Below are 27,694 nucleotides of genomic sequence, written 5' to 3' on the forward strand. Positions count from 1 at the left end.
CATCCCAGGTGCTGGGAGGCAGTGCAAGGAGCACTGGGCTGAGAGTCAGAAGTCCTGGTCAGCATTAGGTTCTTCCACTTCCCATCTGGCCTCCTGCAGGTCACCGGACCCCTCTTAGCCCCTCTTTGAAAAAGAAGTGGGCAACAGCACCCATGCCTCCAGATGTGAACCTTGCCCCTGGGCAGCATTGGGCCCATGGGAGGGGCTAGCTTACCAGGGATCCCTCCAAGTCCCCACACCCCTCCTGTCAGGCCCACCCAAGACCACAGCCATCCCTCTCTCCTCAGATCTTCCGGTGGCCGGTGGCCAGCAGCATCGACAACAATGAGGTGCTCGAGATTCAGATCTTCAACTACAGCAAAGTCTTCAGCAACAAGTAAGCATGGGGTGGGAGGAGAGGTGGGCCAAAGGGGCTGGGGGCCTGCCCTGCTCTGTGGGGGGACCCACACCCATAGCCTACCCTAGATTGTCCTTCAAAGACCCCCTCTGCCTGCTCCCCCATGTTGTCCTCAGAGTCCCCCAGCCCTCCAAACCATTGTCGGTCTAGAACACCTCACCCTCCTGTTCACTCCGTCTGTCCCCAGTGCTGTCACAGCTTCCTGTCTCCGTCTTTAAGTCTCCCCCTTACACTATACTGGGCAACAGTTTACCCATCTGAGAAGTTAATGTCATGGCTGATAACATCCTCCAATAGACCATCTGCAGCCTTGAGGGCAAACTTGCCTCACCTGTGGAAGACGAGAGCTCAGAGGCAGTGAAGTCCGATGGTTGAGGAGTCAGGCAAACCTGATCTCGGGTCCCAGCTCAGCCATCTGCCGTGTGGCCCTGGGCAGGTTACATAATATCTCCGAGTTCAACACACTCATGTCTAAAAAGGACAAGTACTTACCTCAGAGGGAAGCTGTGAGGGTTAAATGAGGTAGATGTCTATTCTTCATTCATTCCCCCAAATGTTTACTGAGTGCCTACTGTCAGGCACAGAACCAGGTGCTGAGGCTAGGGAGGTGCCTATCCGCATGGAGTCTACATTCTGCGATGAAGCGCACCTACCACATGAGCATGGTCACTACTAGAGGTTCAGTCAAAGTTCCCGTCCTTCTCTTTGGGCAACAAGCAGAATTCTGAATGAATTCTGCTTGTCGCCCAAAGCAGACACCGGGTCCCAGGGGGAAAGCGATAAATTATTGACAGTCTGGAATGATGGCTAAATATAATAAATGTCAATTCCTACCTTGGGTTCAAAAACCAATTGCTCTGGGCTTACTAACCAGCAAAACCACACCCACTGCTTGGGGTGGTGCCTGCACCCAGGAAGCCCCTGATGCCTTTGTCTGAGTGCACAAATACACGTCTCCGTGAGTCAGAGGGTGCCGGGGTGGGAGGATCTGGGAACAGGAATCAGAAGACTTGAGGGCACTCCAGGTGAGAATCAGTCACATGACTGATGCATTTGGGAGAAACATGAAATGGTGTGAGAAATGGAACCCGTTTGTCCTAGAAGTGGAGGGCGGCTTAGAAACCGGTCCCTCGTCGCCCAGTGGTTCCAGGGGCTGCAGGGAGGAGGAAGAAATTGTCCGAGTCAGGGACCAGGAGACCCCTGGTCCGCTTGGCCCTGCCTTCAGGAACCTTGGACTTCCCCGTGAGGACGAGTATTGGGTCCAGAGGGTCTTGTGCTTCCCCTCTGCCTGTCCAGGACCCTTGGCAGGGGTGTGTGTGTGTGTGTGTGTGTGTGTGTGGCCTGACCCAGGCACCGGTCTCCTGAATAATGCAGGAGCCAGGATAGCAGTGGAGGCCTCGGGCACCTGACACCGGGTCCCAGGGGGAAAGCGATGAATTATTGACAGGTCCTGGTGCCTGGTTGCAGCTCCACTGTGGCCAGTCCGCAGGCTGTCTGCGCTAAGCCCCCTCCCTGCTGGCTAATCACCTGGGAATCCTCCCTGGGGACAGTCCGGCCTCCTGGGCAGCTGTGGGCACTGTGGGGGTGCCCCCTCTGTGATGGGTAATCTGGACGGGCCCCATAGGGGAGGTTGTCAGGGGATAGAAGGTTGGGTCCCAGCTCCTTCACCTAACAAGCCTGGGGGAAATTGAGGCCTGGAGAGGGCCCTTGCCCAGGGTCACACAGCAGGGTCAGGGCAGAGCAAGGTCTTCAACCTGCTGACCCCAGGTCAGTGCTCCTTGCCCCAGAGCGAAGGACCTCACACCTCCACTTTCCAGGGGCACTTAAGCCCATCCTTCCACCATTGCCCTGGGCCCCAGCCTCCCAGGCAGCTGCTCCATGCTGACCCACCCGGAAGAGCAGAGGCAAAAGGCAGACCCCACTGATTCTGCAGCCAGGCTGGACAAGGGCAGCCGGGGTGGGAGGGCTTGCCTCGGGGGGTGGGGGGGTGTCAGCATGTACCCCCAAGTCAGGGCTTCCCTCCTGTCTATAGAGGGGGGCTGAAGGGCCCCGTTCTTTTGGAAGCAGTATTAAGGATTGGGTGCTCACAGAAGCTGTGTTTTTATAGCAAGCATTGTTTTTGCTTAGATGGTATGATACAGACCTGACCTGTAGGAAGAGCGAAGTTTTATAAAAATGCTTTTCTTTATACTTTACACAGGACTAAGACAATATCTATTGCCCCTTTCAAAGGATATTGTTTTCTATTTTTGTTTGAGGGAGGTGGAGGGGAACTGTTAGGAGTTAAAGTCCCCATGCGCGTCTGTGACAAGCTGATTCTTTTGGCCACGCTGGCTCCCAGCGTCCCAGCCCCACCCTCCCGGTTAGAGTTGGGGCCCAGCTCCGTGAGGCTGTGCATCTGCCCCCAAAGCCCATCCTGCGAAGGAGACCAGCCCTGCATGAGCTTTCCAGACAGCTCCCCCCACCCCCCACCCCCTACCCCCACCCCCCCACCCCCCGCTGCACATTGAGGGGAGAAGGGTGTGCACACATCTGAGTGTGCAGTGTTAGAGGAGTTTCACTTGAGTGTTCTCACCACCGCACAGCGAAGCAAGTGGCATCACCTTCTTTGGGCAGATGGGGAAAAGCGAGGCTCAGAGAGGTTGGAAAACTAGCCAAAGTCACACAGCTGCCAGGCGGTGGAATCCCCTTTAGACACCACCTCTGTCTGACTTCAGAGCCCAGGCTCTGTGCACTGTCTACACTGCCTCCCTCTAGGGATGGCGTTTAATCTGTGTGTGCCCAGGGCCTGGGCCAGGGCATGAGGAGTGGGGAGGGTGGGAGTTTGCCAGAAGGCAGACCTTGCCTGATGGTGTGATTAAAGCCGTGGCAGGTGGACTAGCTGTGAGTGTAGCTGTGGGGCAGTGAGCTCCCGTGAGGGAAGTCAGGCAGGGGCTTGAGAACGGGTCATTGAGGATTCTTGAGGGACTCTTTCTTACTAAAATGCTGGACACACTCTCCTCCAGGCCGCTCCCAAGTCTAAAGGTGTGAGACTCTAACCTTAGCTAGGCCTGGAAGGCGCCAGAGGCTTCTCTGGGCACTTGTGAGGAATAGCTCCATCCTGCCCCCTGGGGGTGTCTTGCCACCTTGCAGCATCTCTGCTTGTCCTTGGGCCTTCCTCTGCCTTCTGGGCATCTGCCAGGGAAGGATGTCCCTGAGTGCCCGCCTTCATGGGGTGCTAAAGGGCTCCTCGTGGAACAAAGAGCCTGAAGTTCCAGTCAGCAAAGGGCAGCAGAAAAATTCTCAGTGTGCCCACCCCCACCCCCCACCCGGCAGCCAGCATCATCAGCATCAGAAACTTGTCAGAAACACGCATTTTCTGGCCCCACCTGCTGAATCAGATGCCCTGGGGTGGAGCGGGAGCTGAGCTGGAGCTGGAGCAGATGTGCTGGGTGCAAGTCTCTCTCAACTCCAAGTTCAAGTTCAGTCACTTCCCCCCTGGGAAGCCTGAAATTGGCCATAGGGGGAGTGTGTACACCATGAAGTTGCCTGCCTTTCCCCTCCCCCAGCCAGCCATCAATCATTGGCCAGTGCAACCAGGTGGGGGTGGGTGCCAGTATTTTGTGTTTTAACAGGCCCTCCAGATGACCCTTCGTGTTGGAGTTTGAACCACTGAGTTAGAACCAAAAGAGGGAGGCTGCAAGAAGACCAGGTGTTCTTTCATGCCTGTAGTCTGTTAGAATGTCCACACAGCACGGCAGCTGGAACCCACCTCCCTCACTTTATAAAGACAAAATTGAACTGGGGGGGGCGTGGGTCCAGGTCCCCTGAGCCCAGGCCAGCCATGGTCTCTGTGCACTGCCCGAGCTGGAGATAGGCCAGGGTGCTGCGAGAGAAGAAGCCTTATGGCGGAACAAGGTCAGAGAAGCTCCTAGAAGCCTACTCAGGCTTAGAGGGGAGGAATGGTGTGGACAGTTCGGCCCTCAGGGAGGGAGGTGGGTTGGTAGGTGGGACTCTGAGCTCCAGAGGGAAGCATTTCATATGCATCCAATGTGGCTGCTCCTGCCACTTCCTCCCTCCATGGACTCCCTGCCTGTTAAGTGGAAATTCACTCAATACCTCCCCTCACCTGGATCTGCCATTGATTCGCTATGTCACTTCCTGTTTTCTCTTCCTCACCTTCCTCCTCTATAAACAAAGGGCAGCACCAGATGACCCCCAGCCTCCCTACCCCACCTCCCACCCCCCACTCTCACACACTGTGGATGCCCTCCTCAGTGTCTTCAACAGGAAGGGCTGTGCATGTGTTAATCCACCTGCGGAGTCGCCTGTGGGGACCGCTCTCTGAGTCCCTTCTCCCAGAGCAGCACCTCCACACCACAGGGTGGAATGGGGTTCCAGTCAACTCCGCATTAATTGAGCACCCACTGTGTTCATTAATTCAGCCAGCAGATGCTGGGATCTCCGATGTGCTGGAAATGTCAAATAGAGGCTGAAACGGGGACCCAACCCTGTCCTGGAGACACTCACAGGAACACCTCCCCCACCCCCCACCCCCCACCTCCCCCACTCCCGCCCATGACCAGGCTGCTTTCTGAGCGCTGTGTGCTCCGAGCTCTGATGAGAGTTCGGCACAGAGGATCTCAGTTGGTCCTATAAAGGACGCCTCTGCCAAGTTCGGAGAGAACTGGGACTGAGAGCCCAAGTGAACTGCCTGGGAAGCAGGCAACTTGCTGGTGAGGACAGTGTGGCCCTCAGGGAGGGAGGTGGGTTGGTAGGTGGGATTCTGAGCTCCAGAGGGTGAGTGTCAGAGCTGGGTTTCCAACCCGTCAAAAGCCTCCGACTCCAAGACTGCTCCTCACAGCGCTGGCTGCCGCTCCCTGGGAGTATGGGGATCCCGCCATCACATGGTCCTCGCCCTCAAGGAGCTTGCAGCATGCCCGCTGGTGGGCATCACCACTGACCAACAGGGATGCATGCGCCAGTGGTCACGGTTAGGGAGGCTGAACGTGGAGGAGCTACTCACAGGTCCAGTCCTCCCCAACAGCCTCTGCGCTGGGCGTCTGGACGCTGCTCTGCAGGGGCTCAGCGGAACCCTGAGCCCACGTACCCGGAGCACAGAAGGCTGCACCATTCCACCCTGTCTCCTTGGTCTGTGAACATCCCCCTGCTCACTGCCCTCGAGCACTCCTGGGAAAATGGGTCTCACACATACACCACACACAGCTGTCAGGGGTCACATGTCCTCCTGGACATGCCACCCTGGCTGTGGGGCCATCCTCCACAGCCCGGGCTAGGAGCCTGAACAAGCCTCCTCTCTCCAGCCCGCGCTCTCCTTCCCTACCATTCACAGCCTCTGGGGATGTCCCTCCTCACTCTGGCCTCTCCACCTGAAACCCCATGTCCCCTGTGCCCACAGGCTCATCGGGACCTTCCGCATGGTGCTACAGAAGGTGGTAGAGGAGAACCACGTGGAGGTGACCGACACGCTGATTGATGACAACAATGCTATCATCAAGGTGGGTGGCCCCAGAGAGCACTGGACTTGCCCATTGTTTGGTAACCCTAGGGCCTGTTCACCTCCACCCCACACACGTAGAGTGGCTTGGGGTGGGGCATCCTCATGGATGGAGAGTGAGATGGGAGGAGGTGACTCAGGTTAGCCGATTTCAGGGAGGCCACCCTCCCCGCTTTGGGCAGCCCTGGTTCAGAGGACAAGAGGGCGACCTGCTCACTGGGACACTGGATGATGCTCTTGACTATGTATACAGTGGGCTCAGAGAGTCCACCCCCAGTCCAAGCTCAACTCTCCAGGGCGGGTCCTGACCTTGGGCACCTGGGAGGAATAGAGCCAAGAGCTGGAGCCTATTAAGTTGGCTGACTGTGAATGTCCATCTTTCTGAGCCTCTATTTTCTCATCTGCAAAATGGGAGATGGAGAAGGATAATACCCAGCTTGCCTTCCTCCACTGAGCTAAGGGTGGGAAAGCGCTTTGCAAACATCACAATGCAGTGTGTGAGATTATGGTTGCTGCTGCCATCCTCGCTGCTCACCACCCCTCTCTCTCCCTCCAGACCAGCCTGCACGTGGAGGTCCGGTATCAGGACACAGACGGCACCATGGGCTCCTGGGATGACGGGGACTTCCTGGGAGACGAGTCCCTTCAGGAGGAAGAGAAGGACAGCCAGGAGACAGATGGGCTGCTCCCCGGCTCCCGCCTCAGCTCCCGGGCACCGGGCGAGAAGAGCTTCCGGAGGTAACAGGCTGGGACCCCTGGCTGCCCACTACCCCCAAAATCACAAAGTGGATGCCTAGGCCCCCAGGAGGCCCCCATAGGCCTGACTGAGCCCAGAGAACAGGCTGAGGTGCTCGAAAGGCATAGCAGAGGAAGAAAGGTGTTGCTGCAGCATCCCCACCCCAGGCCCCTATTCCAGAACTCACAGCGGAGGAGTAGGGTGGTCCTGCCCCCTCAGAGAGGGGGAGGCCTGGTCTCTCTGTTCAAGGCAGCCTGGCCTCTGCCCTGGCCAGTGACAGCCCAGCAAGGTGGCCTCTTCCCGCCAGAGTGAAGCCGGAGGTTCCGATTGGGACCCAGCCTCTCTCCTCTCCTGTTGAGAACACAGCCCAGCACCCTCGGTGTCCAGAATTCATGCCTGCAAACTTCCTGCTGACAGGAGGCTGTGTCCAGGCCTGTGCTTCCCAAATGCATGATTTTTACCCAAAAAAGGGGGAGGGGAGCACAATTATACTACGCTTAGAGCCCAGACAGGCAGAATCTGGGCTAGTAAAACATTGTCCAGAGGCTCCTAAGTCACTGGTGATGATGTGTGAGATGCAGGTAAGCGGAGGGTGCATCTAGGGATGGGTGGGTTTTGAGAGGAGATGCTTCCCTCCCATTGCAATCATCTCCTCAAATCTCCTTCCACCCTTTCCTTTCCAAGTAAGTGTATTCAGTCCCTGTTCCGAAAAAAACACACATTAATGGAACTGAATTTGATACTTTTATCGGACAAATATGTTTTTCTTCTTTGCACTTGAACCACTCCCCCCGCACACACAACCACAGACGCACACACAGATATGAGCTTAAGAACCCCGGGGAGCCTCCTGGGGGTGATAGTAATAAGGTCCAAGGAACCACGACCGTGACAAAAGTGGCTGGACCTTTGCCTCAGGCAGCTGTGGGCAGGGTGGCATCACCCAGGCCAGCTTGGGGCCTGCCCTCCTGGGACTCCAGGCTAGGTGGGGTGGGAAGAGCCTGCAAATTGGTCTGGGGCGGTCCAGGTCTGAGTTCTCCAGCTCTGCCTCCCACCAGCCTTATGGCCCTTGGCCAGTCACATACCCTCTTCCTGTAAAATGGGGGCCAGAACAAATGAGACTCCTCCCTGACTGTTGTTGGGAGAGCCAAAGGGATGATTGAGGGACAGGTTGTAACTGGGGTGCCGAGTGCCGCCCCATGTAAGGGCTGGGTGACAAACAGGTTCTTGGCAGCTGGATAATCAAAGGGTCAGGAATCTGGCTGGAAATGGTGAGAGGAGAAGCCGAGACCTGGTGGGGAGCCAGGGGTGCCGGTCCCCATCCTCTGTCCCTTGTAGGGAAGTGTTGGCAGGGGGCTGTCTGAGATGGCAGGTGGGCTCTGAGAAAGGGCTTTCTGGGGACAAGATTGGAAGCCATGTAAGGGCCACCAACTGCAAGAAAAGAAGCGCTAACTCTGAATCAGAAGAGCTAAGTTCAAGTCCCATCCTGCCTGACTGCCACTAACTAGCTGAGTGACTTTGGGCCAGCCACTAGCCCCTCTGGGTCAGTACCGGGAATGGGTTGAGCATCCTGGCTCCCATCCAACTCTGAGATCCTGAGGGACCCAGGGATACTCTGGATCCTGGGACCATGCCCATGGGAAACAGCTCTCTGGGGCCTCTGGACAGTCGAGAGGGCTGCGCCAAGCCGTCCCTCTCTCAGGCCTACAACGGTGGGCCAGGCTGTGGATGGAGCTTCTTCTCAGCTCTGGTCACCCCACTTCACACCAAGGGCTCTCAAACAAACGCAGCCTGTAGCTGGAGCTTCACAGCGCCCTGACCAGCGGGTGCCCTTACTCGCAGGGTCCTCCATACCGCCCCCAATCTCAGCTGTCAGTACTGCAGAGAGGGGATGCATCACCAACCCCGGGGCGCTCTGCTCTCAGATGCACAAAACTGGGGCTCCGGGCCCTTGCATGTCAGTATGTATTGGCCTCAATCTCCAAAGAGATACTCAGCACACCTGTGCGCATACACACACAAGTGCGCGTGTGTTGGCATGCACTCACATGCACACAGTCTCGCCCTGTGTGAGGCCAGTAGGCTGCACTCCTCGCTGGTCTCTGGGCTCTGTGCTGTGGCGGCCCTAGGAGCCACATCATAGAAAGCACAAGGAAAGGAGCGGTGTTTCTCTGCCAGCTGCCCTGGAGGCTTGGGGCTTTCCTTGGATTCCCTGAACTCTAGACTCTCTTTTTCTCTTTCTCCACCTACTGGCCCTCCTGCCCTCCATGGTCCCGCCTCCTTCTGCCCACCTGTCTTCTCAGAGGCCCTCGGGGCCTGGAAGGACCCCACTCCACTGGAGGGGACTAGGGGAAGAGTAAGGTGGCTCAGGCCTGGAGGGTGGCCAGGCTCCCCTGAGTTCCCTGAGTCACCTGTGACCCACATTTAGAAATCACTAGACCTTGGGGTGGAGGAGATTAGCTGATACCCTGAGGCCTCTGCCCTCACCAGGGCCCCAGGTCCCTCTCTCCCCAGCCCTATGGGATCCCTGCCCAACAGGCTTAGGTGTGCTGAAGTGAGAGGCTGTGGGGCGAGGGGACTGTGGGACAAGAGGCCAATGGGGAGCATGGGGGTCAGCAGGACCAGGGGCTAAGTCTGCAGTGTCTCTGGCCCGCACCCTCTCACACCCGTCCCCTTGTCTCCTCATTTCTTCTCCCTACTCAGCAAAGGCAAAGAGAAGACCAAGGGAGGCAGAGATGGCGAGCACAAGTAGGTGTCCCAGGTCAGGGCGGAGCCCACGGGGCTCGAAGGGTCCTCACCACAGGGTGCAGATGTTGGGATGGCCCATGTCGGAGGCTTAGTCATGGGCTGTCCTGGCGGAGTCAGCACCAGGGGATGGCAGGGAGAGGGAGGTCTCGTCACTTGACCATGGGAGTGAGGGACAGGGAGGTATAAGGGTGGGTTGGGCAGTGGCCCGGCATTCTGATTTCCATTCCCTCCTCCCTCTCTTCACTGTCTTGATTCTGCTTCCACTTCCCTGTTCAGCTCCCTCCACTGAGTCAGGCCTTAGGTGTCCCTGTGTGGGAGGGTGTGAAGTCAAAGGAGTTGGGGAGGCTCAAGAAGCCAATGACCACTTTTAGAATCAAGGCAGTTTTGGAGGCCTAAGGAAGACTAACTAAGGGGTGTCTCCCAGTACGAGTGCACAGTAGGTCCACTGTAAATGCTGGTTCATTAGCACTGCTCTATTCTAATCTCTTGCCATTTCCAATTAACATATGAGATAAAATAAACTGGCATTTACTATTCTAACTTAATGTGTAGAGCCTTAGGTTGATTAAAAGGGTAGGAAAATGGGACTCCTAAGGGGAGATTAAACAAGTTGAAACTCTTTAGCCTAAAGAAAAAAAAGTGTGGGAACTGGTTTGAAAGCTCTGGAAGGTTGTTGTGTGGCAAAGCTGTTCATTTCTATCTCCACTGGGGAGAAGTAAGTGGAAATAGGTGTAAGCTGCAGTAAAGGAAATTTAAGAATAGAGCCATGGAGAAACTCTTGCTCCCTGTGAGTATGTGAGATTCTGGGATAGTCTGGTTTGGGAAGATGGGTAATCTGTTTCCATGATGCTGTTTGCTCGGGCCTTGCAAGGGGGTGGGTCACGGGGGAGAGCTGAGGAGCCAGGTCCCCTGGCCAACGTGGGGGTAAGCGCACAGGGACGCCTGGCTTGCGGTACAGCAAGGGCATCAGGCAGGTGAAGGGAGGCTGGGGGACACTGATCAGCCTGCGCTCTCCAGCATCATGATTTCTGGGATGTGCCAACAGGTCAGTTTGGAGACAGGTTCCTGTGTAAAGGGCCAACCTGTCCTGCCCAGATGTGGGCAGACATTCAACACTGAAATTCAACACACCTTGAGAGATGACTGTAAACGCTGTGGTGATGACATTACTGGTGCTGGAGCATGGAAAATAAGAGAAAGAAACCCACAAAGGAGCCCTTGGGGAGCAGTTCCCCAAGTTGACATTGAAGTGTCCCAGAGAAGATCCCCACACGCTGCTTCTCTTCCGCAGCATTTTGCTTCTCCTAAGGCCTGAGCTAATGAAACCAGACAGTCCCATTGAAGGCCGTCTTAAGGAGAAGCCTTGGGCAGCCACATTCCCAGTCATTATGAACACCAAGGTCTCCTCATGACCCCCAGTGCACCACCCAACCACAGGGACATCCTTCTAGATCTGAGCCATGGAACCAGTAAAGAAATCATCAGGTCTGCAGATGCAAAAAAGGTTTACAATGAGTGAACTAACTTGAAAGTCTTTTCTCTAGTCTAGAGAGAAGTCGCGGTCTAACCTGTAGGTGCATAGCATTCTGACTTTGATGGATCCAGGAAGGGGAAGCCCAAATGTGATCATAAATCCTCAGTGGGTCCACCACTCTGGCCCTGTTTCTCCTACTTTCATGCAGCCATGAATTAAAAAACCACTTGGTTGCAAAATAATTTTTCACCAAGTTGATTAATGGCTTTCTCACCACATTATATCTTTAGTAATTAAAGAACCCCCCTAGACCAAATACAGAATTTTAGATTTAACCTCAGCCACCAGTAAGCTAATCAAACAATTCGATTTTTTTTAAAAAAGTCCAAATCTTTAATCCACGTGGATCATCTTCAAATTTCACCGATTAACATTTATTTCAATAATAACCTTTGCCCTTTGCCCAGAGTAGCAAGCATGCTGCTTTCCATTAACTGGCGCTGTGATAGATTCCAAAGGCATCTACTTTCCTGCTTGAGAGCACCTTTCGTTCCCTCTCCTCCCATTATGGCATCCCAGAAGGCATGATGCTGGACAGCGCAGGCTGCTCCGTGTCCCCCAGCCTCCCTTCACCTGCCTGATGCCTTTGTAGGAAACCATAAACACGCCAGGTGCTTCCTAAACTGTGAGCCGGTGCCACATGAAAGGGGTGGTTCTTGGTTGCTCTCTCAGTGGGAGACAGACACACACCTGTCCATGTCTTGCCTGGCAGATGAAGAGGAAAGGAAAGGCCTGGGGTGAGGATCAGGCCAGGTTTGTGGGGGGATGAGATTGGCTCTCCAACCCTGAGTAGAGAGGCTCGAGGTCTCTAGGCCACCTCTCTAGGATAGGATGGTCTCACCCAACTCACGTTAACTAGCATAATGAGCACGGGCCTTGGGTAAGTAATATGCCTGTGGAATAACTAACTATTGGGAAAACACTTCTGGGTTTATTAACGGAGCGAACACATCACGGAACCTTAGGAATCTACATCTATATTTTAAAAAAATGTAGTGAGCTGAATGGTAGCCACACACAAAAAGGTATGTCTACGTACTAATTCCTGGAAGCTGTGAATATTACCTTATTTAGAAAGGGAATCTTTGCAGATGCAATTAAGGATCTTGAGATGAGGATATCATATTGGATTATCCAAGTGGGCCCTAAATCCAATACCAAATGTCCTTGTAAGAGATACAAAGTGGAGAAATTTTAAAAAAGAAATAAAAAGAAAAAGAAGAGCGGTCTTGAGAACCATAGTCAAGCCTCCACAGGGAGAAGCATGGCCCAAGATGGGTGGGCTCAGCTATAGGTGAGTTTAGGGTTGGAGCCTGCACCTCACCCCACTTGGGCCTACAGGAGGACAGGGCCACACCCAGGAGGAGGGACAATGGGAAGTGGACGGAGTCAGGTATCCAACTAATGCAATATTAATGGAGTAAAGGAATACTGCACTTTTTCCCATGCTGAACCTACTCCTGGTCCCTCCTGGCACCAGGGATCACAGGCTCGGCTGCGGGGATATCACAGGAGGGACAGTGAGGACCCCTGCCCCTTCCCTCAGCCCCCCCGACTGCAGGGCCTTTCACCTGAGGGCACAAGGCCACACCAAGCCAGAGGAAGAGGTAGGAACTATGGAGTCTGCCATACGTTCCTGGGGACTGGTGGAGGGGGAGATTCCACAGTGAGAGGGGACAGACCGCAGGGGCCTTTTAAAAGCCAGGACCAAAGATAGATGGGAAAGAGCCTATTTCCTCCTTTTCACTGGGGCCAAGGAGGATCCCAGGGAACAGGGAGGTTGGGAAAGACAGGGCAGGCTTTGAGCACCAGGGCCATCTGAGAAGCCAGCTAGTTTCAACCATATCTCCCAGCACCTCGGCCTCTGCCCCTCTGAGTCCTGTTCCTGACTTCTGATGCTTTGTGTTGGGTTGGCTGGCTTGCTTTCCACCCAGTGCGGGGATGGAGGGAGTAGGGACATAGAAGAGCAGCTTGGGGGCACTGGCGGAGCTTGGAGCTCTAAGACTGGACTGAGAAGGGCTGAGGTCAGCCCGGGATCCCGAGGGGCTCCAATTAAGCGGTGCTTGCCAACTGCAGGCCGCCTTCTCTGGTCGCTGGCTCCCGACCTGTTCCTCAGTGGTGTGAAGGCTTGGGGAAGGAAAGTAAGCGGTGGGGTTCCCTCTGCCCGAATCCCCCCTCTTGGCTTCCAGTTTGGGAAGTTTGGCTCCCGTATATCTCGGTACCAGTAGGTGAGGGGCTGGGGTTTGGATGTCCTTTCCCTTGCGTTTTCTCTCGGGTTTTGCTCTTCTGTTTGTGTGTCTTCCTCCTTGCATCCATCTCCCTCCACCTCCTCATTCTGGCGGCTCCTCTCACAGAACCGGGAGGAGAGTGTTCTCCGCCATGAAGCTCGGGAGGAACCGGCTCCACAAGGAGGAAACCCAAAGACAAGGTACAGACGCATGCACCTGCCCTCGGTCTCGCCATCTCTCTGCACCTGAGACCAAACCCCACCTCTCTGCAGTCAGCTCTCCTGTGATTGGCCGGCGGAGCCACGTGGACGGGGCCTGGCCTCCCATTGGCTGGCGGAGGAGCCAGGCCCTGACAGTGGCCCTCCGGCAGGGGTCGCTGTGAAGGCTGAGGGCCTAGGATGGCACCGCATCTCTAGAGAGACCAGAGCCAAGCAGAGCCCCTTACCCAGCGGGCCTGTTTATGAAAGGCTCCTCCCGCCCTCTGCCCCCATTCTGCTTTCTCCATAGAGAAGCCTAGAGATTTGTAGGGATAACAAAAAAAAACAGAAGTTGTTAGGTCAATCCCTTATTTCTGGGGCAAAACCTGACTCCCTAGAATGTTTGCCGGGTCCTGCCTTTTCCCTCTCAGGGGGCTGCAGGAAGGCCCTGGGGAGAGAGGCAGGGTGGGCCCCTGCGGCTGGAGTGCCCTGTGGCACTGGCCCCTCTGGAGCAGCAGGCTGGGGAGGGGGTGAGACAGTGGTTTAAGAGGAGGACAGGCAGAAAACGGGAGGAATGGAGTGGATAAAGATGTGTGTAGCTTTCTGACCCAGGTCCTATTGATCACATGCCCTTCCTCGGGGCACCTGGCTGCACTCCCCGTGTCCACTGTGTGGCCCACTGGCCCCAGAAATCTCTCTCCCCTCCTCTTGACCCCATGCCAATTCCCCCTGTGGAGAGGACCCAGCTGCTGGCTGAGGCCCAAACCAACGACCCTTGGGTGGCTTCTTAGAATCATCATTTCTGTGTCTCATTGGAGTAATACACATTGGTACAGGGTTAGGTTCTGAATTCCAGCAGCTATTTTACATGGATAAGTTTCTTCCTAAGCCTCAGTTTCCCCATGTGTGACATGAGAACAGTGCCCATCTTGGCGGGCATGGCTATGAGGACTAGAGATATGTGTGTAAAGTGCCTGGCATTGTGCCTGGCATATGGTAGCCGCTCAATAAATGGCAGCTATTGTTATGAGTGGTATATAAGTATGTGTCCTTTATTTCCTACCTCTTCCATGAGGCTACGCAGTGCTTAAGTAAGTAACATACAATAAGAGTTACTTTCTATTAAAATTTTGAAAAGCAAAACCAGATATCACTAAAATCAATTAAAATTAAAGATCAAGATGAGGTAGGAAACTCTGTAGATATACAGGCTATAATATTCTTAGCAGATGCTACTAGATATACCCTGCATTTAACTGTTAGCTTCCCTAATGCCAAAGCACAAGGGGCAAGACCGTCCCTATCCCACCATCCCGCCCACCTAACCAGCCTTTCTTCTTCCCCAGATGAACCAGCAGTGCTGGAGATGGATGACCTTGACCGCCTGGGCATTCGGCTGGCGGAGGGGTTGGATCCAGACTGCGTGTCTCTAGCTTCTGTCACGGCTCTCACCACCAATGTCTCCAACAAGCGGTGAGTGGGCAGAGCCCCACATCCCCGATTGCCCCCCCCCAACCCCACAATCAGGCAGGAATGTTAGAGTTTGGGTTCACCTGAACGCTGCCCCTTTCTTCTTCTCCTGGCTGTCTCTCTCAGCTCTCCCTGCAGAGGCAGAGTGCAGCAGTTGTGGGCCTGTTCCCCAAGGCACTGAATACCTCCAGGCCCAGGGAAATCGCAGAGCCACCCAGCCCGTATTTGAACCTGCCGTTCTGATGTCTGCCTCCCTGTTAATTATGCTATTGCTTAGTCCTCTCTGCTGGGGCCTCCGAAAACAACTACTCCCCCTTCTGTTTGACAGTCCTGGGTGTTGGGAGACCACAGTTCTGTCCTTCCGCCCTTCTCCAAAATCTAACCACTGCCAGGGAGGGCCCTCCTCCTCCCCTGCAAGCAACCCCCTTACACCAGGCCTGACAGTACGTTCTCCTCCTCAGATCCAAGCCAGACATTAAGATGGAGCCAAGTGCCGGGCGGCCCATGGATTACCAGGTAGGTGGGCCAACTGGAGTCCTCAAGCCTTTCAGACTCTGCTCTGGTGGGGGTAGGGATGTGGTCTGGCTAGATGTGCATTACAGACTCTGTGGAGGCATGGATCTGGGGGTCATGGACAACCTCAGCCAGATATAAATCCCCAGAGTAAGCTTGTCCCTGAGAGGCACACAGGGAAGAGGCATAAAAAGAGAGGTACAAACCCAAAGAGGAGCTTGAAAACCCTGCTTACGCTGCTCAAAGCCCTCCCAGGATTCCGTGTCCAGAACTGACTTCATAAAGTACGAGGGACCTGGGGGAACCGTAAAGAGACCAAGGAGCGCACCCTCCAAAAAAAATCCCAACACTAAGAGCCTCTGAGGAAAGATTTCTTTGGTGCCTTTTTAAAAAGTGTTGCATTATTTTAATGCTGTAAGCAATGTCAACCCTGGTTATCTATAGATAGTGAGAGTGTGGGTGTTTCTTCTTGTTTTTGCTCCTCTGTATTCTCTGAAATTAACACTTAATTTTTTTGTATGTTCCTAAAACTGGAGACAAAATGGCTGAGATAGGGAGAGATCTACAGCTGTAAGATTACTGTGGCCACAGTGCAGACTGCTCACTGCTGGGACAAAGCCACATGGGGTAACTGGACACCAGTGCAGCCCTCCCAGCCTGGGACATGATGGGAGCACAGCTCCTCAGATGCCGGGCATTAGACACAGAAGACCTGAGAAGCTGTAGGCACATGCAGGAGAGACTTTGTTATAGATCGAGTGGCCATTGCTACTACAGGAGACATCTGGCAAAGTCGTTCTTCAAAGCAGCCCCTGCCTGGTCAGTGGTAACTTATATACACGCTCAAACAGAGGAGGCCTCGTGCCAGTTAGCGATCACGCTCAAACAGGGGAGGCCTCGTGCCAGTTAGTGATCACGCTCAAACAGAGGAGGCCTCGTGCCAGTTAGTGATCACGCTCAAACAGAGGAGGCCTCGTGCCAGTTAGTGATCACGCTCAAACAGAGGAGGCCTCGTGCCAATTCGTGACACTCGTGCTACATTAACATAAACGGGTTACATCCTCGCCTACACGCATGCGTATGGCAAATTGGCCTTGATCATCTGGCGTACTCTGATTAGGGTTCCCACAGACCTGATCCTCAGCTTTGCACAACCACACCCTCAATTTTGTCTCTTTTCCCAGAGCTGCTCAGAGCCTGAGAGGCTGAATTACATCAACACAACTCACAACAGGCTAATGTACAAGCCAGAAGCACCTAGTGCCTATTTATAAACTGAAAGCAGGAAGGGCCAAGAGACCACCCATTGCGTAGACCTCCCCTTAGGGGCTAATGAGACCCAGCTATAGGTCAGAAGACTTCTGGGTATTCCCAGCATTGAGTGGGTGTGCTGTCTGGTGAGAGGGGACAGAGCCTTCAGGAGACCCCAGCTGGCCTAGGTACCAGCGCCAGACCCCAGAATCAGTGTGAGTCCCCTCTCCCAGGTTAGAGCTTTCTTTTATGCCAATTCCCAGATCCCTTGCACACCACCTCAAGGACAGCCCCACCTCATCTCGCTCAGGTGATGATGTAATGTACTAGATGGCACCTTTTTTGTGTCAAATACATCTGTTCATGTTTTCTCCAGACACACCTCGTCTCCCTTAATCCTCACCTCAGTCCCTGACCATCTTTTCAGGTGCTTGAAAAATAGCCCCAGACAGTATCAAATGGCCCTGCCCCTGTGGTTTTAGATAACCTCAAGCCACTGGGCTCCTGAAAGGTTTGGGTATATCACCCCCCTCGCCTCTCTGCAAAAATCCAAGCGTAGAGTGTTCTAAGACTTCTGAGGGCTTTTCCAGGGCACTGGGCTCAGGGCTTGACTCCCCTGTGTGCTGAGAACAGGAAAATTCCAAAGAACAAAGACCCCATAGTCAGATACTGTTGCCTCCACAGTGTCGCCAGCCTGCCAGGTAAGGGCACACAGAAAATGGAGTCATTGCTGTTAATGGAACTGTATTTTTTGAAGGTTTACCCGACAGGGGTCCTCAAATGTTTTAAACAGGGGGCCAATTCACAGTCCCTCAGACCGTTGGAGGGCCGGACTATAGTTTAAAAAAAACTATGAACAAATTCCTGTGCGCATTGCGGGCCCGGGACGAGTCGGCTGCTAAGCAGGATAGGCAGCGGCACCCGGCGGGCCGGATAAATGTCCTCGGCGGGCTGCATGTGGCCCGCGGGCCGTAGTTTGAGGACACCTGTTTACCATATGCTAGATACTAGGTCAGGAGCTGAATATGTATTTTCCATTTAAGTTAATGTCATTCTTAGAACCCTCCAAATACAGGTATTACTACGTTTCATACGTGAGACATTGAGGGCCAAAGAAGGTAAGGAGCTTGACCAGGTCCCAAGTTACTCAGAGCTAGATCCAGGGTTCAAACCTCAGGGTGTCTGACCGCAGCAGCGAGAACGACTAATTTCTCTCTAATTTAACCCTTTGGACAGTCGCTCCCTGTTCAGCTTCAGCTTACTGCCTGCTGCTTGTTTTCCAAAGCTCTTTCAAACTACTTCCTGCCAGAGGCTTTTATTAACTAAACAGACACTCTCCCGCCAAACACTTTGTACACAATCTGAATGGAACGTAACAGTTGTAATTAACCTGGTAACTCGGGATTTCCTGACAGGTTCATTCACGTCTCAACTGCAAGTGTTAACACACTTGGAGAGAGAGCGTTGAGGATGCAAATGTTAAAGCATTTTTGCTTCCAGTAAATACAACATAGAAAGCAAGAAAACCTGCCAGAAGGAACTTGACTCTCTTGGAGAACTTGGCTTTGCTGAGTCAGAAAGGCCTCAGAAAGCACAGCCAGTTGGTGACAGGAGAGGGACTTAGCTGAGCTCAGATTCAGGAAGGATCCTGAGGCCTCGGAACAGTGAAAAGACCATGGCTTGCGCATACCCTGTATTTCCTCTGTTTAGGATGTGTATAATGTGCAAATGCTGTTATGATTACTGACATCTCAAAAGCGAGAAGCCACAGTCTCTTCCTGGTGAATATGTAGTTTCCCATCAGAGTGAGCAAGGTCGGCCCTGGGCAGAGATGTGCCTGACGGATGATCAAGTTTTGAGTCTATTCCCTCCATATGCAAGTTCAATATCTCCCTTCCCAGCACCAAGACCCTATACGTTTTCACCTCCAAACGTCTCTCCAGTTTTCACCTCTATGTCATCTCCCTCCCACTGACCCTAGACCCCCAGCCTCGACTGCAATATTGCACGCACTTCTTCTCTGGTCTCCCTGCCCTCAGATTACCTCCTCCACTTCATCCTCTGCCATCGTCTCAAAATGCAGATCTGGTCATGTCACATCTCTGCCACCAGGAGTTGCAGGAAGGTAAAGGATATTTAGGTGCTAAAGGGGCATCACCTCTCATCTCCAGCTCCCAGCTAGTGTTCTTACAGCATGATCAGATCTCTCAGAAGCAGGTCACGAAGCACTTTGACTCTTGGGTTCTCCCAAGACAAAGGTATAGATTTACATTTAGCATTGTTTCTTGTGATGGCTTTTATGAGGCCACCTAGGGATTATGTGTCTTATCTTGGAAGGATAGGGTGGAATAGTCAATTACGAAAAGCGTCTCCTTGATCAGCTGTCAGTCGGTCCCATTGTGGCTCTATTTGCCTCTTCACCTTCCATCCAGGAAAAACAATGCCCTCTGCTGCTGATTAGAGACTGGGAGGGAAGGATGGCCAATCCCCTCCCTCATGTTTTGTGTGTTGTTGTTTTTTAATTTCAAGTCCCATTGATGCATTCCGCTCTACAGAGCCCCACTTGGGGGAGGAGCAGCAGGATGGCATTCCTAGAGCATAAATATTTAAATATATGCTGCGGCCTCAATTGTGCATTCTCAGGGTTCCCCTTGGGGCCACCACACAGCCAGCAAAGAGTACCCTCTAGAGCCTCTCTTCTCCCTTTTATTTCATTCAACCCTCTGCCCTCCTCCTCTCTCCACCTCCGACCTCTTGTGAGTCAGAGCTGCCAACCAGGGCTGTCTGCCATCATGGGCTCTGCTCAGTGGAGGAAGGTGGAAACTTTGGGTTCTGAAAAAGGCTGTTATCATGGCCGGGCCTCTGTGTGAAAATCATAAAAATGGAGCAACTGCTCATATTGGGAAGGTCAATCTCCTGATGGTGTATCTTTAGTACCTTATTATGCCAAATCTGTGTCTATCTACTTCCTAGTCTTGAGTTACAAGTCCTTTTTTTTTTTTTAATGGAAGAGAGGAGATGGGTTAGTTGTGGGAAAATTATGAGATTTAAAAATATATATCTGGTATAAAAAGTTTCATCGGGGTCAAAACTCTATAAACTATTGTGCAAAGAATATTCTGGAAGGACTTCTAATGTCTATTTACTCTCTTCACAGTAAACTCTGAGTTAAATTAATTAGCTCTATTTCCTTCTGAGCTCCCTTGAGAAATGGTGATTATTGAACTTCTTCAAAGCTCCAGATTCTGAGCTCCATTCCCTTGGTACTTCCAATTCCAAATAGAAATGCTTGAGTTCATAGTTCAAGTGCTACTTCAATTAGTAAATGTTCAGTTTCCAGTTCTGTATACTTTCCTAGGAACGTTCTCATTGGCATCAGAGTTTCTATTTTTCTTAACATCTTTAGTTTTGATGTATAAAATTTTCTTGGCCTTTAGCATATTTATAAGACTCTCATGGACACGGTGGATTATAATTGTTGTGATTATTTGTTTTTTATGAAAAGGGAAATGATTCTCTTGAGTGAAATCATATTTAGAAGTTGCATCAAAGCACAGCAATTAAAATACCAGATCTCCAAGAAGAGAAGCATGAAAAGCAACCTGTACAGTTGCACGAGAAGAAATGTGCTGAAGTAAATGCTAATTCTAGCTCGGCAAAGCCCATTTTGTTAAAATGCAAGTTCAAGAGAGTTGGCTGAAACAATTGTGAGCATCATACACCAGGATCCAGCTGTTCTATCCGGTTCTCTTGCTCTCCCCTCCGCTCCTTTACTTTGAATTTATATTAGTTCACACAAACACTCCATCCATGCTTTTGTTCCGGCTCTCCGGTCCAGTTTAAGAACCCATTGTGGCCCTCGAGTCAAAAAGTTTGCCCACCCCTGATACAGACCCTGTCTTCTTGGGAGACCAACCATTTAACTGAAAGCTGACTTTATTCTGGCTGAACCAGCTCCAGGGCTCACACATTTCTCCCTCTGGCCTCCCTCTCTCCTGCTTGCAGGTCAGCATCACGGTGATCGAGGCTCGGCAGCTGGTGGGCCTGAACATGGACCCCGTGGTGTGCGTGGAGGTGGGCGACGACAAGAAGTACACATCTATGAAGGAGTCCACTAACTGCCCCTACTACAATGAGGTGAGTGCCTATGGCCCCAGGTGGGGAAAGGGACCTCCCAAAATGTGGCAGGAGGCTGGGCCCTACCCCCACCTAGGCCCAATAGGAGCATCTGGGAGTCAAGAGACACAAACAGCTACCAGGAGGGGTGACCTTGACCTACCCTGTTACTACCACTAGAACACTGACCTGCAGTCTAGTTTCTGTGAATCCCAATCTAGATCCCAGCCTGACTCTGGTCTGGCTGGGGCCACCCTGTGAAAGAGCCCCCCCCTCCCCCCAGGCACTCCGTGCAGCCCTCAGCAGTGAGTGTCTCAGTAAATCCCATGCCCTAAGGCCTGGCCCCAGCCATTCCCCAGGACAGAGCCCTGGGGCAGTGTGCCCATTCCAGGCCCTGCCCATGGTGGCATTGGCGCATTCCTGGGCACTTGCTGTGTGCCAGGCACTCTTCTAAATGCTTTAGGTGTGCCATCTCTTCTGACTCACATAACTGTCAGAGGTTGTCACCATTAACTCCATTTTACACCTGGGGCATTGAGGCTCCTGAAGAAAGAACTTGCCCAGGTGCTAAGTGCCAGGGTTGGGCTCTGCCTGCTCACCCTCCTGTGAGACTGCCTTTGTGCTGCCTGCACCGCTGTGGGGCTCCTTCCAGAGCCCTGACCTAGAGTCTTGGGGTGAGAGAGAGAGAAATCCAGGTACCCACTCCTGTTCTTTGCGGCCATTTGAGGCCACATCAAGGTCAAAGGACCTCAGAGTCCTTCTAGTTCGCTCTCCCCATCTTGCTGAGATTACAGAGTAATGTTGATGGAGAAGGGCCCAGCCTGTCCAGCCTCAGCCCAGCACTCTGTCTGCCACCTTAGATGGCCAACCCAGACCCATCATCTTGACTCTGGGCTCCAGGGGGACCCATCTTAATCATCTTTGGTCCCTGGCCCTCCCTTTCCTGGAGGGGGCATCTAGTCTGCTTTTCCCCGTGGCTCCAGAGGGGTGCCAGATTGGCCCAAATAAGGCATCTGTGCCCTGGTCTCAGTGTCTGTCCTGAGGAGTGGTGAGGGCTGAGGGTGCCTTCTGCAACTAGGGGGAGGGCATTTCTTGGGAAACTGTGGGAGCACCAAGCCCTGCATCTTCAGTTAGAAAACCTGGGCACACTTCTGCCCTTCATAGGGGCCTAGTCTAGGCTGGGCCTGGCCAAAGTCTCCTGTGTGACCACAGACGGACCCTGTTCTCACAGCTGGTTTCCGCAGGCCCAGAACATCAGGAACCCCCCAGCCCAATGTTGTGGCTCAACATCTCTGACACACCTTACGTCAGGACTCATCCCTGACTGGAAAAGCCTTCAGCCTTTGATAACGGGTTACTTTCCCCTAACAGATATGGAGACAGGTTCCCCTGGCCTTCCATGGTTATTTGATAGGGGCAAAGCCGCATCTCCTTGCACCAGCCAACGCACCTCATGTTTCATTCAAATGGCTTCTTCCTTCCCAAGGAAACACTTGCTCTCCCTACTCTGTGGTTCCCCAGCAAACCCCTACTCACCCTACAGGGCCCAGCTCAAATGCCCTTGCCACTGAGCAGCCTTCCCTGCACTCTCTGGGTCAGAGGTCAGGGCACCTCCGTGTGTGACAGTAATGTCCCTGAATTGTGGTTGGTCCTTCATGTCTCCTGCATCGTTGTGGCCCAGCCCAGAGCCTGGCATGTACCTGGAGGGGTTTGGGAACACTTTGCTGAATGGATACCCACTTAAAGAAAGAAACAAACATCTGCTGATTCCTCCCAACCACATTCCTCTTCATCGAAAAATACCCTCTGGGTCCCAGAGGTGTACTGCTTCTGGCTAATTCTTCGTTAAGGAGGACCTTCCTTTGGCTCCAGTATCACAAGAGAGAGAGGTGAGAACCATCAACATGACTTAGCAGATTTCTAAACGGTTACAAAAAGAAAATATGCTCAGGAAATGCAAGGAATATGACCACAGACAGCTCAGAGAGTGCTCAGCTAGCTCGCTCTCCTAGGGCCGGCACAGCTCTCAGGCACCTGGCCTGGCCTTGGCCCGACTGCCTGGCTCTGGACCTGTCTTTGTGTGAAGGAAGGCTCAGGACTATGCCCTCCCAGAACTACCTGACCAGGCCAAGACCCCTTCTCTGTGGTTGCATCTGGTCCCGGCCACTGGCATCTTCCTTCTGCCTAAACCACCTCTCCCCTTTGCCCTGGATCTTTCTCTTGCTGCATCCCAACGACTCTGGCATTATAACATTCACTCAACATCACCGACTCTGCCTTTACATCTCTGACACACCTTACGTCAGGACTCATCCCTGACTGGAAAAGCCTTCAGCCTAGATGACTGTTTACTTTCCCCTAACAGATGTGGAGACAGGGCCCCTTGGCCTTCCATGGCCTTCCTGCACACTTTTGGCTCCTCCTTGGCCTATAAGGTGTTCTACTCTCACATGTTCTAATCTAACCACAACTGTCGGAAATCATGTATGCTCAGCGACAGGAACTACACATCTGTCTATCTGCCTATCTATCTATCCAACTATCCAGCCATCTAGCTATGCCTTTCTTCAAGCCCACATATCTCCTTAGCGACCACCTCTTCCCTCCCATTCACAGTCTGACCACGTGAGTTGCCCCCACTTTCTCACCTCCCACTCACGCCTCCATCTCTACCATCGTTTCTGTTCCATGACTTCCCTGAAAGTGCCCATCTTTAAATGCACCAAGGACCTGCTGTCCCTAAGTGCAACATCCACCCCCTCTCCCTGACCAGCCGGCTCGTTCCATCCACTTGCCGGTCCCTCCCCTGGGGACCTCTGGGGCCCTCTTCTGCCAGCTCCTCCCTCCCCACCTTTCTTGGCCTCGCTGGCTCTGCCCACTGCTGAAATGCTGTGTCTCTTGGAGCCCTGCCCTGGGCCTGCTTCCCTCCGACACACTCCTGGGCATCTCCCCTGCCCCAAGGCGTCAGTTGCCACCTGCGTGTCTGGCTCTCCACGTCTCTCCAGAGCTTCCCTCCGCCACGGCCAGCACCACCTGACGTATTGCTGCCATGCGTAGCTGCTGGTGCCTGTTGTGCGCTGACCATGGGCACCTGCTTGACAGAAGTCATGTCAATGAGACTTCAACACCACACACCTGCTCCCCCCGCCCCTGTGAATGATGTTCCTGGCAGGTCAACATGACAGTCCTGAATCATTCTCCCCACATCACAGAAGGATAAACTGAGGCTCAGAAAAAGAAGTGATGGGTCCAACAGTAAAAGCTCGGCCTGTCTGTCTCTGCAGCCATACTTTTACCCACAGCCAAGGGCAGATCCTCCTGAGATCTTCCCCCGAAATACATTGGCAACATTTCTTCCTGCTGCCCACAAGTTCACGAAAGCAGGCAGGGGTGCCTCCGCTCCTCCCACAGCCTCATCCCCAGCGCCTGCCCACCAAGGCCAGAGAAATGGGTGGGCACCGCCCCTGGCAGGGGCAGCTCCCAACTGAGAGGACAGTCCATGCCCACAGCATTTGCCATTTCCAGCGCTTTAAGTGCCTTCATACCCCAGGTTCATCAGTCCCAGGGCCCCCCTGCTTTCCGTTTCCCATCTCTGAAACGGGCTGCGTGTCCTAGGAGTGGAGCCCTGGGGCTGAATGGCGATGCCTAGGCAGCTCATATAACCACAGTGTATCTTACAGTCCCAACACGTCTCTAAGGAGAGTGTCATTGTCCTCATTGTTCAGCTCAGGAAACTGGGTCCAGAAAATGTTGCTCAAGGCCACACAGCTAGAAAGGGGCTGAACAGGGGCTAGAAACCCAGTCTCCCGGCCCAGGGCTGCTCCATCAGCTGCCCCCCTCCCTCCCCCTCCCACACTTGGTGGCACCAGCCCTGCCTAGGGGTTGGGGTCTTGCCCTCATGTTGGGGCCCAGCCTCCCACCTGCCCCCGGTCAGGGAGGACCAGTGGTTGCCACTGCTGCTCACCTGAACTTGGGGGCTCAGGGGAAATGGCTGGAGTGCAGACAGGCACTGCCAGGAGGGAGGGGCCCAGCACTGCCCCCGGGTGTTAGCTGCCCACCCGGTGACAGCCGGCCTGGGTCCTTCCCCCCTCCAGTACTTCGTCTTCGATTTCCACGTCTCTCCTGACGTCATGTTCGACAAGATCATCAAGATCTCGGTGAGTGGGGAGCAGCCCTTGGCAGGCAGGCCGTCAGCTCACGCTGCACCTTCGTGCACACTTGGAAAGGGCACCCCTTGAGGCAAACCGGCCACAAAAAGGCAGCCCTGCACCCAGACACAGAGCTGGGCAGCGGGGCGCAGGCTGGGTCTGAGCCCCTCTCGCCCCATAGCTGGGAGACAGTGCAGTGCACAACCTACTCACCTGTGCTGGCAACCAGCAAAAACAGGCCAGGGCAGGGGGGCTGATCTGAGCCTCGGGGAGCCCCCCCCCCCCCCCGCCCCGCAGCCCCGTGCCCAGCAAACGCTCTCATGCTTCACCCAGAGGCTTGGGTCCCCAGAAAGACTGAGGTGGTGCCACCATCAGTCACCCCACCCTGCCCCTCAAAAGCCTCAGCCCCGCCCAGCCTGACTGGTGGCTGGTGGTTGTGCCCGGAAGGTGATTCACTCCAAGAACCTGCTGCGCAGCGGCACCCTGGTGGGGTCCTTCAAAATGGATGTGGGAACCGTGTACTCCCAGCCGGGTGAGTAGCTGCGGCCGGGCCAGCATCGGTGCACACGGCTGGGGGAAAGTGGGCTCTCAGTCTTCCCACCCCGGCGTCCCTGGCTCAGCCGGGGGGTGGGGAGGGGGGTTGCGAGCACACACAGCCATCAGGGATGCGGAGTATTGGGTACTCAGCCTTATATGCACCAGTCTGCTGGCATCCTGGGAAGTCCCAGAGCTGCAGGCTGACCCTCTGCTGGGATGTGTGGCATCACCCTTCTACAGTTGAGGGGCCTAGGGCTCTGGGAAGTGCCAGGGCTTTCCCAGTGACCCAGCTGGTCTGGGGTGACATCGGGCTGTGTGACCCCTGAACCCCCGCTGAGCTCCACTGTCCTCAAAGCCCACCACCCGGCCAGCTGGAACCACGGGCGTACAACCTGGCACGGGGCTCCCCTATCCCTGACGTGAACCCGCCACTCAAGGTGCAGTAATGACGCCATCAGGCCTTTTGCCAGTGGCAGTACCATGTCAGCCAGACTGTCACATTGGACCCTCACAGAACAGTGAGGTAGGCACCAGCCGTCCTTCCCATTTCCCGAGATCAAAGGAGCCGAGAGAAGTTAAGCAGCTTGAAGGTGCCACTAAACTAATACGCTGAACAAATTGGAGCTTTTTTATGGTTCAGCCTAATAGACTCTTGGCTGGTACACATCATGGCTGCGACTCAGACGGGAGGACCTGAGCCTTGGTAGGGGCAGGTGTGAGCTACGGCAGAAGGTGAAGGAGAGAGTGGGGAAGAGGGAAGTGCTGAGCCTTTCAGGCGGCAAGGCCAGGGCTTCCCTCTGCTCGCAAACAGCTTTTAAAGTGAACGTTAAGCCCGGCTCGCATAGCTCATTGGTTGAGCATCAACCAGGAGGTCACGGTTTGATTCCCAGTCAGGGTACATGCCCGGGGTTGTGGGCTCGATCCCCAGTAGGGGGCATGCAGGAGGCAGCCGATCAGTGACCCATCCTCAAATGGCCTCTTCCCCTGATACCTGTTCTTTCCTCCACATTGTCCTAGGTCTTCACACTGTCCTAGGTCCTGGGGTTATTGGGGTGACACTCCCCTGTCTTTAGGAGGCTTTCAGTCTGAAATTGGACAGACAATAAATAGTTCATCACTTGTCAGTGAGATAGGAGTGTGCGTATGGAACAGCAAGAACACCAAAAGGGTCAGGTTTAGCAATTCCGGGGAAGTCGGGGAAGGCTGCATGGAAGAGGAGACACTTAAGCAAAAGAAGTAGATGTTTAAACAGGGAGGAGAGTTGTTGGCGCAGAGGGAGAGCAGGGATGAGGTTATTCCAAGCTCAAAGGCCAGCAGCCACAAGGGCATGAAGGTGTGAAATAGCGAGTGAAATATTCAGAGAGGAGTCAGCAGCTTTGCCTGCTCAGGGACCTCTGTCCCCCTGGCCCAGAGGCAAGCAGAGCAGTGACCCCTGGTCCAGGGGCACCTGATGGCTTGATCTAGGGGCCAAGAAGGCCCTCAGCTCTGCAGCTTTGCGGCCTGCCCTGAGGGCGGGTGCTCCTAGGAGGGGGCGCAGGTGTAGTCCCCACTCCTCGCCACTGCAGAGCATCAGTTCCACCACAAGTGGGCCATCCTGTCCGACCCCGACGACATCTCGGCTGGGCTAAAGGGCTACGTGAAGTGTGACGTCGCAGTGGTGGGCAAGGGGGACAACATCAAGACGCCCCACAAGGCCAATGAGACAGAGGAGGATGACATTGAAGGGTGAGGCTCCCATCTTCCCCCAGCCTGAGACCCGGCCTGGCCCATCCTTCCCCAAAGGGAGTCCCTTGGGTGGACTGGCTCAGTGATCAGACCTTCCATCCCCTGACCCCTGTTCTCACCCACCCCCGGATAGCCAACCTCTTCCTGAAAGGACTCTGGCCAGGGCTGGGGCCGCCTACCCTGGCCTCAACACCCACAGGCTCTTTGTCACAGGAGAGAAGGGACTGGGCAGAGCAGGGGCTCATGGACATTGTCCCAGGCCCCAGGATACGTAGATGCTAGGGCAGGAGCTGGGGTGCCCAGCCTGGTGCCCTAGCTGTATGTGACGGCAGGAACTTGCTGCTCCCCGATGGCGTGCCCGTGGAACGCCAGTGGGCCCGCTTCTATGTGAAGATCTACCGAGCAGAGGGGCTGCCCCGTATGAACACCAGCCTCATGGCCAACGTGAAGAAGGCATTCATTGGGGAGAACAAGGACCTGGTTGACCCCTACGTGCAAGTCTTCTTTGCTGGCCAGAAGGTACTGGGGTACAGAGTGCAGGGGCTGGGATTTGGGGTGACGGGCATCAGATAGATGTGGGAGCCTAGGGGCTGACAT

General features: G+C 54.1%; 1 protein-coding gene across 6 annotated transcripts in view; it reads left to right on the plus strand.

The window, feature by feature from the left end:
* OTOF (otoferlin) overlaps positions 1-27,694 on the plus strand; it is a 73,265-nt gene that overhangs the window by 22,359 nt on the left and 23,212 nt on the right. For 4 of the 6 annotated variants that reach the window (XM_080686764.1, XM_080686759.1, XM_080686760.1 and 1 more), the window contains exons 3-14: positions 288-376; positions 5,796-5,895; positions 6,451-6,632; positions 9,334-9,378; positions 13,267-13,340; positions 14,684-14,810; positions 15,269-15,323; positions 20,577-20,708; positions 24,782-24,844; positions 25,283-25,367; positions 26,938-27,097; positions 27,430-27,616. In XM_080686764.1, coding sequence (XP_080542890.1) covers positions 5,815-5,895; positions 6,451-6,632; positions 9,334-9,378; positions 13,267-13,340; positions 14,684-14,810; positions 15,269-15,323; positions 20,577-20,708; positions 24,782-24,844; positions 25,283-25,367; positions 26,938-27,097; positions 27,430-27,616 — 1,191 coding nt within the window. In that variant the 5' untranslated portion in view covers positions 288-376; positions 5,796-5,814. The remainder of the gene's footprint in view (positions 1-287; positions 377-5,795; positions 5,896-6,450; positions 6,633-9,333; positions 9,379-13,266; positions 13,341-14,683; positions 14,811-15,268; positions 15,324-20,576; positions 20,709-24,781; positions 24,845-25,282; positions 25,368-26,937; positions 27,098-27,429; positions 27,617-27,694) is intronic. The other 2 variants (XM_080686762.1, XM_080686763.1) reach the window with 1 other exon arrangement.

The sequence above is a fragment of the Plecotus auritus genome, assembly GCF_963455305.1.
Source record: "Plecotus auritus genome assembly, chromosome: 8".
In the NCBI taxonomy this organism is placed as follows: domain Eukaryota; kingdom Metazoa; phylum Chordata; class Mammalia; order Chiroptera; family Vespertilionidae; genus Plecotus; species Plecotus auritus.